At 27.9% G+C, this 14827-nt stretch overlaps 1 protein-coding gene across 1 annotated transcript in view; it reads left to right on the forward strand.

Moving 5' to 3' along the window:
- The first annotated feature begins 757 nt into the window (after window positions 1–757).
- Window positions 758–14827, forward strand: part of LOC129970282 (uncharacterized) — a 462116-nt gene continuing 448046 nt past the window's right edge. Inside the window, exon 1 of the mRNA XM_056084446.1 lies at window positions 758–1736. Within this exon, the coding sequence (XP_055940421.1) occupies window positions 1646–1736 (91 nt within the window). The 5' untranslated portion in view covers window positions 758–1645. The remainder of the gene's footprint in view (window positions 1737–14827) is intronic.

A 14827-nucleotide genomic window follows, 5' to 3' on the forward strand; every position in this document is an offset into this window, starting at 1 on the left:
TCCTCCAAATGATCTGCAGACCATACAAATTAAGTAAGTAAATTGATTGTCCGATAAATAATTTTTAATTTTATATTCCGATTATGCAGTTAATTAATTTTGCAGTTGTAACTTATAAGTTACAACTTATTTTCACTAATGATTATAATTATTTTGATTATGGATACATCGGAATGTGCCCAAATGCATCCAAATGAAGATTTCTTTTATAGATACGAAGTGGCAGAGTATGATAGATGCGCAGTCATTTCAGAACAGAACATTTTGTTGAATCAGAGTTGGTTAATGAGAAAATTTATATCAATACAAAATTAAAATCCTGTCATAATTTAAATTATTTGGGATATTTGAAATTATATCGCCTTTATTGCTTATATTTTGTAAAAAAAAAAAAAAAAAGCAATAGCTATTCATTTCGTTTTCTTTTTAAGAATGTTTAAAACTAACATAAAAATAATCAAAATTTTATTTAGAATAAATGAAATGATTCATTTCTGTCTAAATATGCAGCAGAGAAAGAAATTTACCAATGTGTATTAAAAAAAGGAAAAACTGTGATGAGAAATTAGTATTTGAACCTTTTGCCCTATCCATGACATATTTTCCCTCATGCATCCTTCGGCCCACGAATTCTTAACCTAACCGACCCCTTATCCCTTTCCCTTCTGCACAACCCCTAGGAAGCGACTGCGCGTGTGCGAACAGTGCCTCGAACGGTCTGTTTGGCTGCGAAGCCGGCAGAACGCACCAGAGACGTGCGAGTTGAGAAGGTGTGGGAAAGTGTAGGGAAAACTACTTCCCGCGAGACTAAGTGTTCCACGCAATTGCTGTTCGAATTTTTATTCTACAAAAGTTATTTGAAGCATTCTTGTACATTGACAGATAAAAGAAAAGTGTGTTTCGTGCAGTGGCAAGATTTTAAAGAAACATTTGATCTAGTTTAGTCAAAGAGTATTTGAATGCCAATTTGAAAATTGGACCTAAAGGATGGATACTTAACTATGCTTAATATGAACAGATAAGATAAGAAGACTTGTTTAGAAAATGAACGATTCAATGGCCGTTCAAAAGGGTGTCTGTTTCGAAGCAAAATGGTTGGATTATTCCTCTCTCCTAAAGGTTAAAAGTTCTTTGAAATCGCTTCTAATTTAAAAAAATTGACTCATTTCAAGTCTTATTAGCGATTTTATGAATATTAGCAACTTAATAATAATTTTCTTTAATATTTTAAACTATTTTAGATAAATTAAGAAAGACAATTGTGCTCCCATAGTTTAGTTAATGGGGTAACTCACTCCTAAATTTATTTATCGCTTTTCCGAATAAACAGAGATTCATTTCACTGTAAAACTAATCATTACGGGATTTGATTAACATTTATGTTTCTATTCATCGAGTAGCTTTCATAAATGATAGGGCATATACTTAAGAAGAAGATTTCACAAAATTGTCTTGTGGATTTTTTAAAATGATCTTGGATGATATTTTTACTGTTGTGATATTTGTGAGGTGACAGACAACAAAACTGTATAGTATCATCACCTGGTATAATGAAAAAGAGTGTACTCGTGAAATGAAACAAATGAGAAGAAATTTGTGAATGATCCATATTGAGTGAAATATTTTAAAGAAACCAACCTAAGCAATGGTAATACAACGGAAATTGCGAAATTTCGGAAACTCTGCGTCAGTTGTGGGGATTATATTCGCCATATGCGGACTAGCATCAGCTAAAGGTAGGGCACATTTCATCTTTGAATATGATCTTACTGATTTTGTGTAAAATTTTATACCAACTGACAATCCTTTCATTTGATGTAAAAGCTCTTTTTTTTTGTCAGAAAGTAGTTGAATTAATACTTAAAAATATTTATCAAAAATGTACGGATTTTTCTTGTTTCCAATCTTGAAAAATGTATCTTCTGGTGCATCAGTATAAAAATTATGTTTTGATTTATACTTTACGAATATAGAAACTGAAATTTAAACCTTAATTCTAAAGTAGGGGATACACTATCTTCCTGAAATTGAATACCAAGGGTGTACAAAGCATATATATATATATATATATATCAAATATCAATAATAAAGCGAGAAAAATTGTAAAGCTAAAGATATTATTTGGAATTTATATATATAAGCCCATTTATCTTGAGCAGCAAGGAATATACTTCAGTTCAATTTTATTAAACAAGGTAATAAAAATAATTCTATTCAACTGTCTTAATTAAAAACAATTATTTCATATTTAAAGTGAACAAACATAAGTGAACCTATTTAAAGTGCCTTTGGGCTCACTTCAGGTTCTATCCATTCACTTTCCTAAAAGTTTGTTTTAATTCATTTGCAAATACTTATTGTGATGATCTACCTTAAAGTTTTTTTTTAAAGTTAAATTCCTAAGTTTTTCATTCCCGTTTAATGCATGGCCTTCTTAACTGATACGCCGCGCTTTGTATGGGCCTCAAATGAGCATGTATTGACAGCTTTTCATTAAAGTCATGTGACGAAATTGCAATTCAATTAAAAATTTATGCAGAGCCCAAGAATATTTGGAATAATCTGTGGAAATTTAGTTAAATCAAAATGATAATTTGCTCTCAAAACCTAAGGTGTTGTCTTATTAAACTGTGAGAAGATTGAACTTGTTTGAAGACTAAAAGGTCAATAAAATGGATGCAGTTGCCTCAGATTTATTTCCAATGGACATATTTTTTGATTTGGAATAACGAAGAATTCGAAAATGTGTAAACATATATGGAAAAAAAACACGGAAGAAATGAATAGGAAAAACTGGAAGAAATTGATTTGGGTTCTTAGAGGGTTAAAGAAAATTTTATATTTGATAGCATACGCTATAATTATTAGTTGGAAGCAAGTATGTCTTTCCGTTTTCATATAGTATACAAATAATAAATATACTTTTTATTATATAGACATTTTTATTTATGCTTATGAAATATATTTTATAAATATGCGTATTAATGGTTGGAACATTTCACTTAATGCTGATTAACTTAATTCAGGATTTGATTCATAACCATTTATTATTCTTGTATGTTACTATTCAAATACGTGCCTCTAAAGAGTAAATCGTACGATATCATAGTTTCTTCAATTCAATCAGGACTTACTAAAGCATTCCATTCAGCTGACGGTTTTGAACAACGACGGTCTAGTTAAAAATAACAGTTCTTCATAATGAAATGAGGAATAATTTAATTTGCGAAGGCATAGCTAGTTGTTAGATGTCAAAGTGCTTTCAGAGTTTAAATATCGTCTGGGCCTAAATCCTTCATTTTTTGCAATTTTTTTTTATTGATATTCCTTTAAAATGGTAAGTAAACGTGTTCATTCTGAACCCTTTGCATAAATTTACGTAGATATTATAAAATCCCCCTTTGATATTATAAAATTTGTTTTAAAACGTGCGCAATATTTTTATTCTCTGATTTGTTTTTTATATTAATAAATTTTAAAAAAATGTTCTGCTGTACATAATAAGTGTTTATGAAGTTCTGGTTCATATTAAAAGCCAAAATAATATGAATAAGAGCTGGGCTTGTTGTAGAATAGGTGCTTTTAATTGTAAGTAGGAAGCATTTCTGGACTTTCCTGGGGTTTTTTTCCCTTGTTGTTATATGGCCTGTAGTTCGCTAAATTGGGTCGGGCGATTCGGAGTCTAGTATGCTTGAATGTCTTAATATTACTCATTCCTACTTTTAAAAAAACATAATGCATTTAAAAAAAATTCCTCCCTGAGTTGATTCATTCGAGCATTTTATTATTTGAATTTCATAAGAATTAAAGTAAAAAAATGGATGCTTTAAAAATAAAATTTTAAAACTCAGTATGTTCCATATATATATATATATATATATATATATATATATATATATATATATATATATATATATATATATATATATATATATATATATATATATAGTTTCAAGTATACTGCCATCAGAAAAACGAACAAGTTTTCATAAGTCAAAAATATTTGCAATTGATTTTTATGAAATAATACAACATTATTTTATCACGTTTAATAATAGTTAGCAATGCGACTTATCAGAATTTCATACAGTTAACTGATTATTTAGGAAAAGCAATAAAAATAATGCTTAAATAAAAATAGCATGCATTTTGAATTTTACTTTTGCTATATTCACTTACCCTATTTAAATGGGAACATAGCTTCACATTTTCTTAGAACTATGCTCAGACGAAAATTGAAATCATCATTTTAATGCTTCTTTCCAAATAAATATTACTATTCCACTTTCAGACGTAGAATCGCTGATACATTTGCAGACGCGATAATAAGACCGAATGATTTGAAAAAGTATATTTTCCTGGGTTTAATTCTTAGGCACGTCTAAGTATTAAACCGAGAAACTGTTGTACTATGGCTACATTTATGTATAAAATTTTGTGAATAAGAAAATAGCTTTGAACAAACTAAATGCTGTTTTACTGATTCGAATTTAACATCTATCGCATAAAATTAAGTTTGGATAAAATTTTAAGAGCCTTTTTCATTCTTCTCTTGCGTTGCTCTAGTTTTTTTAGATGTAATAAGTACTTGATATTGCATAAAGAATATTAATTAACAAAAATTATTTATGTCCGGATAACCATGATAAGATAATTGAATTTGTTTTAAATATATAGTAGAATATTGTGCTCAAGTTTTTGTATTATATTTGTTCACGTGAGCAATTATTACGTAAATCAAAAGCAACTTGTCATTTAAAAGTTCAAATACTTTTTTTTTGATATTGAAGTATATTAGTAAAATTTGAAATCAGAAATATAAATATGATAAAAAATCATTAGCTTATCATTTGAGTGCCAAAAGTGTGATAAAGAAATGGCAACACATTTCTATATTTTATAAAGTTATTTGTAATCATCGGGATTATTGTTTTGTTTTAAAGAGAAAACATCTTTATCTTTTTAAAAAAATTTCGAGGTAAATCATAAAATTTTTTAAAAATAGTTGTTTAGCAAATACCGGAAAACGTTTTGAAATGTAGTAAAGAAATATAGCAAAAATCAGAAATTTGCTGCAGATGATTCGATATTTTTTTAAACCAATGTTCAGGTAAGTTGTATAAACTCTCAAAATGGTGCACTGATGCTCTGTTGCAGGTCCTCTCTCATGCGCTGTCCGGCTTCAAAAGGTTGCGGGATAGAATAACTAAGAAAAGTGTGAAATATTTGCAGAGAAATATAGATGTGCAAGACGGTAGAAAATAGGTTTTGTAAATAAGAACCAACACAAATTGAAACACAATAACTTTGAATCACAATATGTATTTCCTTATTTTCTTTTAACCAGAATCTTTAAAATAATGAAATAACAATTTCCAGTTATCTAAAAATAGAAGGACATCGAAAAGCACAAAGCAAGTTCGCTTGGAATTTAACTTTAATCTGATAAATCAAGAATACAAAAAAAAAATTGCCTTTTTTTTAGTACACAGATTTCTGATTACGGTATGTTAAGTAGTTCTTCAGAATTTCATTTTAAATGACTTCCACCTCCATAGAATGCTTTCGGAATGGACTCGCAAATCATGCTTTCCCTCGTATTATTTTGCCATGTTTGCTTTCACTACAGTAATATTACAAAACACCACTCGTCAGATATCTAAAATATGCATTAACTGCAATATTTGTACCACATAAATATTTTCAAGATACAGTAATCCACGCAAACAATATGACAGTATGCTTTAAAATTTTCAGCGTTCGATTTTTCGTCATAAAATTAATGTGAAAAAAGTAAATTTGATTTGTTCAATATTAGTTCCACTTAACGAATTCGAATTACAACTTATCATTTCGTTATGGTGGGAGTAGGAATGAAAAATTTATTTCGTATTGAAAATGATTCGTTAAAAGACAAGATATATACTGAATTTTACGAGCATTTTTTTTTTTTGGGGGGGGGGGATTTTTAAAGTATTAATTTATTTGAATATTCAAGAATAAAATTTCATTGATTTTGAAGATGAAATAAATTCATTGAAAAATAGAGATGATTTAAATTGATAAGTTGATAACTGATAAGTTGTCCTATTGCATCAATAAAAAATACATTGGAAAACAATAGTAATTGCAACAATGTAATACAATTCTCACTGCCAATTTGTAACTTTCAAATTAATACTTAATGCCTTGCTTTATGAATCTAAATATTTATAATTAAAATTAGTTTTGAATATGTTCTAATTTATTTATTTTAATTGGTAAACTCGTCCTTAAGTTTTACATGCAGTGTTTTGGATACGTATAATAAAGCTAGATTTTTTATATGAAATTTAATATCTACGCTTAAAATGTCATTAATTGTGAATGAATCTAGAATGAGCATCAAAAGAAATACTTTAAGAGAAAAGAATTTGGCTTTTCATATTTGTAAAGCTATAGCATTATGTTCTATCCCAGCAAGACTTTTATAGTATAGATAGTTTGAAAAATTTTAGAGGAAATTTAGACAAAAATGAATGCAGATATTGGCAGATCTAAAAAACGAGGGATTTATTTTAGTAAAACATTAAAAAAAGAAATAAAAAATTTAAAAGATAAATTTGTTATTACAATAATAGAATAAGTCAGCAAATAATTTCTGTTTAATTTCTAAATATTATTATAGAGAACTATTAATTAATGAATATAACTTTAATGCAACTTGTATTATAAAGAATACGGGAAAAAAGGAATTTGATAAAAGAATGCTAGCTTTCGCGAAGAAAATTAAAATTAAAACTTGCTATCTAAACTATGCTTATTTGTTCCCAACAATTAAATTTCATAAAATTTCCTAAAAAATTATATTCCCAACAATTAAATTTCATTCAATTTCATAAAAACATTTATTCATAAAATTTCATTCATTAAATTTCATTAAAATTCAGACTCGTGACGTGTAGCACTGGCAGTTATAATTATTATACGTGAAACATTTCTTTAAATACTTGAAAATTATCCTGAATAAAATTAAAGATGAAGATAACTTTATAATTAATAGTAACAAAGAAGTTTTAGATTGTCTAAAAGATAACAGTAGTAATAAACTTAATAGTTATGATTTTGAAAATTTATACACCAATCTGCCTCATGAATAATTAATAAATGTCTGTACTTTTATATATGACGAATATTTAAATGATTATAACAAAAAATAACTGGCTAGAATTATGTAAATTAATATAACAGAAAATTACGTTTTTAATGGTATTAATTTTTATAAACATGTAAAGGGCTTTATAAACGCTTTCTCAAGTGCTTTAGCTAAAATTTTCCTGCATTACTATGAGAAAAAAAATTAATTTAATAAACGGTTGGAAGGTATATTGATGACTTACTTTTGGTAAACTTAGATAATACTTATATTGTTACTAATTGTTATCCAAAAGATGTAATTCTAACTGAAACAAATAAAAATCAACTTGAAACTACCTATCTGGATTTAAAAATCGAAATTTCAAATGGTAAAACATTAGTTGTTATCTACGATAAAAGGGATGAATTCAACTTTAAAATTCTTAAACTCAGTAATTATTATTCTAATCTAAACTCCAAAATTTTCAAAATTTAATTTTCTCACCGTTTAACAGGATTAAAAGAGTTTGTAATAACAAAATTTCCTATACTGAAGCAGCAAGTAATCTCATTAAAAACTTAACTACTAAGGAATTTCCCAGAAACTACTGCAAAATTGAAATTTTAATAAAGGAAGTGCTGGGTCGCTTCTAATCTTTTGACACAAATAAAAATAGACTTTCCATTACATATTAACTAACTCAATAGATGTAGCTGAGACCCTCAAATTATTTAATACTTTGAATGACGTGACATTTTTAAGCAGAAACAGTATTAAGACGTGGGAAACACGATGGAACATTTTATTTGGTAGATGTTTTACCTGCTAATGGTATGTCCTTTCCTTTTTGTTTTAATAATTAGTTGTGAGTGTTCCTTTATAGTTTATATTATGTTATGGTAATTTTCACTTAAATTGGAGGCTGTATTTTTGAATTTATTGTTTTATTTCTGTAAAAAAATGGTACATCTCTTCGGTCTCAATTTCAGTGGATTTTCGGGTCACGAGAGGTCAATATTGTTGGACAGAAAGTCTGACCTCTCACAGAAAAAATCCCTTGTTTTGAATCCCTGCCTGAGGGTAACCCTTGAGAAAGTCTTCTGGCTGGATTCTTATTTTATTTTTGATTGTACTTTTGATTTTATTTTTATTCCTTTTAATTTTTACTAATTTGATTATATATATATATATATATATATATATATATATATATATATATATATATATCATTATTTTGGTTGAAGCAGAAAGCAGAGGGCAAGTTGAAGACATAGACGAGACGTTGTATTTTTAATTCCGTTTTATTCTGTCTTTAATATTCATCTCGGGAAAGCAACTTATTTACAAGCAGACGCAGAGCGGCAGAGAAGCAGAAGTAGAGAAGAGCAAAAGGGGGACGAAACAAATGATCACTAGCCTTATATAACATAGGATTTCTGGCCACGCGCCAATTCAATGCATCTGTAGACCTTTGACACCTTTTCAAGGGCATCGAAGATATCCCTTTCATTTGATACGTAGTACTGATGGCGCAATTTTTTTACAAAGGAATTAAATAATCCTTTATTTACTGACGGTACTTTAAAGTACCATTTAAATCCGGCTGATATCTTCACAATATGATTATTTTTTCTAACAGTATTTGAAAGAAAACGAAATATGTATCTCCAATAGAAAGCAGTAGATATCAAATAAAAATAGCATTAAAAATATTTTATTTTAATTTAATTAATTAGATTATTTCATTTAATTAAAAAAATTGTTTTCTTCTCTCTGGGTTTATTCTGTACCGAAACATAGCTAATGGTTCAAAAATGAATTTGAAAAACTGATGGTAAGAGAATTCGGAAAATAAAGGGTTAAACCGGAAGTGGAATTAGATCTGAACAAAGGCAGAATAAAGTGGAGGCTAATATATTGTTTTTATAGACAATTCCTCATTTCTCGTTTTTCAGAGGAGAATTTAATACATTCAAGTGTCAAATGCAGGGTTTATGGACTAAACATTGTAAAGAAACCGTTTCAGTAGATGACAAACAAAATCGTTTGAAATAAAGTTTTCATGGCCAGTTAGAAACAATGTTATCTAAAAATTAGTTTCAAAATAATTAGTCTTTAAATGTCTTTTAATAGAAGGAATAAATTTAATGATGAATTACTTGTTATTTAATATTTGATATTCCATTTATTCCATTCAAATATAACTTCCTTCTAACAGCTATTCTTGTGGTTTTATTGCTCCTTTGGCTAGCCATAAACACGTTCATTTTAGTATGATCTCGAAGAAAAGAAAAGAAACTTGTAAATCTCATCCATAAAAAACAACTCAAATTAATCATATAAACTTGTGCTTTAACAATTATTCGATTTTAGGAAGTAGTATTATTTAAGTCAGATAAAGATGAAAGAGTGTCGCTTCAAAATAAGAAATTCTATGAAAGATTTTCGTTATTACAAAACCAAGAGGCTGTTTGAGCTGCGCAAAGTAATTCAGCCTGAAGCTCACTGAATTCGTCTCTTATTCTAAATTGGCGAGATTTAATTTCAATAAAATCTTGAGAAAATTACAAATAGTGTACTTACAAATCTTACAGTTGGTTTTGATACTGTGACTAAAATAGACAACTGGAAAGCTTTCTTCGGTACATTTATGAAAACTAACTAAGTTTAGAGGAAATTGTTCAGAAGCATGATGAAGGTCAGAAATTCGCAAGGGATCATCTAGACTTTTATAGATGCAATTTTTGTTACATTCTTGAATTCATTATTACAGATTATGGCATTTTCAAAATCAATTCTACTTTTACATTCACAAAACTTTCATAAAATATTTTATGCGCAGTTTGGTCTTATTGGTCTACAAGAAAAATATCATTTTTAAAAATTTTTAATCTTTGATATAAATGTAATCGAATTGCCTTTAAGTCTCACACTATTGATCTCTTCATACTGTTTTACATATTCCAATTTTGTTTAACAGTCATCTTTATTTTGAACTGAAAAAGGATTGTTTTTCTACTAATCCAATGTTTAATGAATCAATATTTGCTCACAAGAAAATAAGTGACAATATTTGGTTCGAATTTTTCTGATAAAATACCATGATGTTTCAATTTTTTTTTTTTTTTTTTTTTTTTTTTTTTTATGAAATCTCAAGTAATTTCACTTTGATGACAGAATAATAATGCAGAACAGTAAGCAACAAATCAGGCTTTTAAGAATGAGAGATGCACAATATGTCTTCATTTATATTCCAGAAATGATTTATAAATTGGTGCGTACAAACTTTAATTTGCGTTTAACTTTATCCTCCTTGTCATTACAAAAACAAATGAATTTCTATGAAAAATGAAAAGTGTTGTTTTAAAAATTATTTTGAAATACATTTAAATATTTATAAAAATAGTGATACAATCTAAGGGAATTAAATTAGTACCATAGAAGATATAATTTTTAAAAAATAGGACAAACATATTTTTTGCAGAATAATATTTTCCAAAGTTATTCGATAGAAAAAAAAAAGATTTCTATTAATTTTTAACCATTTAAAATTACAATTTCAAAACAACCAGTACGAGATTGACATTTCCATCTTGCACAATATGTTAAAAATATATTTCACAACTGATTCAAGGCATCTACTCTTTAGAGCCTGATCACACACCCTTAACGGTTAGTAGGAAATTCGTTTTATTTATGGATTCATGAATTATTTTCTTTCTCATCTGCATGGATCTTTGCTTCTCTGGCAACTCTGAGCTGCAGACTTATTATGTTTAAATTATTTAATACAGGGGGAAAGGTTTCCTATCAAACTATCATCTTTAAGAGAATATTTAAAATTTAAGAAGTCAGAGTGCAAAGAAGTAGAAGAAAGAGTGCTTTTTTATCTAAGGGCAACCGAATATTAAAAAATTATCTGCATGCCCATTTGGTAATTTGATCTTCACTGACAGTCCAGTTTCGTGCATTCTATTTCGTACATTTGAAAGTAAATGCGAAAGGAGTTTTTACTGCTTAAAATAAATGGACAATAAGAGAATTACTCATTACTAAACGTCCAGTGAAGGGTTAGAAATTGCAATGATTTAAGTGATTAGTACGTATTATAAAATCTGAGCCCATATGTATACTTAGTTTAGAAAGGGGAATACAATAAATTTTGAAATTGAAAGAATATGAATCTATAGGTATTTTTTCATCAGTATAATTACAGTATCACTGAATAATTTTTAAATGTAATAATAGTGAATATTCAATTACTTTAATTTCCTTTCTAAAAAAATTGGAAACATTGAATATACGGACATATAGGAAACGCTTCTTCCCGTCATTACCATTTACATTATGGTCAAGAAACTGACTTATAGCATTGATATTTAGAATTATTTCATTTTATTTTCAGTTACAGTAAGAACGTAAGAATTTTTCTGTAATAACTACTCTAAGAATTTTTTCAATTGTATATATTGTAAATTTAATTTTGTATAGATGTGTCTTTTCTGAGCTTTTTTCTATTTAAAATTTTAATTCATATCTTTTTATTTCAAAGTAAGTCTGTTTATTCATTATCTTACTTTATTTTTGATAAATATACCACAAAATATGCCTCTGAAATGAGAAACTTTTCTAACCGTCATTTTTTTCGTCAAATTAGTAATGGCTCCCTCTCTTAGGAGATTTTTAATGTCCTACACCATCACAATAAGTTATCGTGGAGCTAATCAAGATTCATTATCGTAAGAATAATGATTTTTAAATACAAGTATGTTACATGTTAATTACAAAACTGTGATAGTTAATAAGCTTGAATATTGAATTAGGAAACGAGAAGTGCCCATTTCCATTTTTTATTGCCTTCAATGCTGAAAATACGCAGTTTTATTCTCTTTTGATATTCATTGTGGTATTACTTTGTTGTATCATCAATATTATCGAATGATTGGTGAGAAATGGCTTTTCTATTTGTTGAATCATCGTGCTGCTTTAAATATGGCTTATGAGGCTTTTTTATTCTATTTCAGCTTATTCCTAATGTTTTACAATGGCTACTTTTGATGTCAAAGCGCTATTATTTTCCTGCATTTGTGTATGATGTAAAGAAAGAAAGAATTAAAATAGATCCCGAGCTTCTGTGCGGCGATTTCAGATTTTACTTAAAACTCAGTGAGGAACAGAAAAAAAGCACCCTACATCCAACATTCTGCGTCATCCGATAGTATACAGAAGACTTTTCCTTTGACACCGATTGACACATGATGACGTCATTTCAAATTCTGTCCTCTAAACAATTTCCATGCATTACAGAATCTGACTTATGTTTCAGTGCGAATGGATAATATTTCGTCCAGTCAATTAAATAATCCGAATTCATCAAATGAAGGAATAGTAAATATATTGAGCTATAGCAAGCAATTGTCGATACAATTACCTGTGAATGTTCACGTCAATAATACTTCTATTATCAGATTGTATAAAATTTACAATCTGATTTATATCAATATATATAGAAATTGATTTAAATAAAAGGTAACTTGCTTCGTAATACTAACAAATAAAGAATAAAAGTAAAGAACAAAGTGAAATGAGTTCAATCCTCTCCATCTCTCTCTGTGTGCATATACATATATATATGAAAATCTAAAATGTTGCTTGTTTCATGTTTTTTTTTTTTTTTTTCGAAATACATTTGTCACACATTAAATTTTTCAATAATTATTATATTATTCTAGATTATTTGAAAATGCATTTCATTTTATTCATCACACATATTTCTATCCTTCCGTTTCGTATTGCAAAATGATGTCATAATATAAATTTGAAAGAAGAAGATTTCTTCATTTTGAAATTTTAAAATCTGTGCTGTAATAAGTCATCAAATGATTATTGCTAGATTATTTCTGCAGAATTTTTCGAAAGCATTTGGAATACCAGAATTCAATAGTGCTATATATTTATACACAAATAAGCTTAGCATTTAAAATATAAATGCATAAATTTTACATTTCATTAATACATTATTTCAGGCTTGTCAGATTTTCTATCTTTAGTCTAATTATAATTTCCCTTATATTCCGAATGATGCATTTATAGCATATATTTATGTCTAGGAGATATGCATGTCCCTATCAACATAGTGTCATTTATTAAACCAGTCCCTCATCATAAAACAAATAAAAGCCCATGTCTAGACAGTTAGAATGTAATTAGGTCTAGGTTTCATGCACTATACATGCGTTTTAATAAGCTCAATGGCTCAGAACCGTTTCTTGATGCTTGTTCAAAGCAATCTTAGGCATGCATTTTATTCATTTATTTCCAGATGTCTTCACTGGATGATCGCTGAGGTGAATCAAACAATCACTTGTCAGGAAATAAATGTTCTACGGATGGCTGAATCATTTATTTAACTATAATTTCTTAATATAAATTCATCTTCTAAGATAACGTGCAGTCATTACATTTATATTATATTTGAAATATATTTATATCTCAAAGGCCTTGAAATCCATTTAAATGAAATGATTCATTAACAGCACACTGTCTCAAGTCTTACAAGATTAATAAGATAAATTAGCTTTCGTAATGACGAATGAATTAAACATTTATTTGCAAGGGGAGGATATTTAGCGCATTTCAGAAATATTTTTCTATTATTGAAAGAAGCATCATTGTACGAAGTGTATCATAACTAAGCAACATTATGCTATTTGAATGATTTTTTTTTTAATATTAGTATTTTTATTGTTTCAGAAAGATTATTTGTCTTTATTATCCGTAAATAATTAGAAATACAAAACTTAATTTTTAAGTGACGAAATGTACTGAATACAGAAAAAGCAATTACAGAAATACTATTGTCATATTCATCATAAGGAAGGCAATTAATATTTCACAAATGTGTTTAACTGCAAACTCAAAAGCTGATAAAGTTGAGAAATTGCTTCTAAGACGTTGATTTATATTATCAATACTTGATAAGTAATTTCTCAAGGCGTCATATATATATATATATATATATATATATATATATTATTGCATATCTAAGCGCATATGTTAATACTTTGGAGAACATGAAAATTAAAAATTTCATTTTCAACCAGATATATAGTAATAATGCATATCCCATTATCATCATTCCATTCTAAGTGGCTTTAATCTTTCGAATGCCGGTGCATCCCGAAGAAGCGACGATCTGCTTTCCTTTCTCCTTTTTTTGTGCACTTTCATTCAATGGTGCATAACGAACATCAGAAATGAATGCTTGGGGACTGTGCCTTCATAAATGTGTCTTATCTGATTGCGATTAAGAGAATTGATAACTTTCCTTCTTGTCAGACATTGTACTTATTTGATACACATATTAGAGCAGGCAAAGAATCATAATTGCAAGAAAAAATTTAATATCCATTGCCACCCGGACAGTGTTTCAAGCAATGACATTTATTTCCAAAAGATTGTAATTCAGACACGTCTCACTAAATAAGGTAACTAAAATTTCATTCCTTAACATAAATTAATGCATTTAAATGTTTCAGAGCACGTTTATTTAATTTGACCTGTTTCATATTTGAAAGATTAAATACTGTAATTCATTTTTTACCCACATTTTGATGAGACAAAAATTTGAAATTTCTCAGTGATGATATATTACATTAATATATAGTTCATTCATTAATTTAATTAAACTTTAAATTCTTAAAATGACTT

The sequence above is a fragment of the Argiope bruennichi genome, chromosome 1, assembly GCF_947563725.1.
Source record: "Argiope bruennichi chromosome 1, qqArgBrue1.1, whole genome shotgun sequence".
In the NCBI taxonomy this organism is placed as follows: Eukaryota; Metazoa; Arthropoda; class Arachnida; order Araneae; family Araneidae; genus Argiope; species Argiope bruennichi.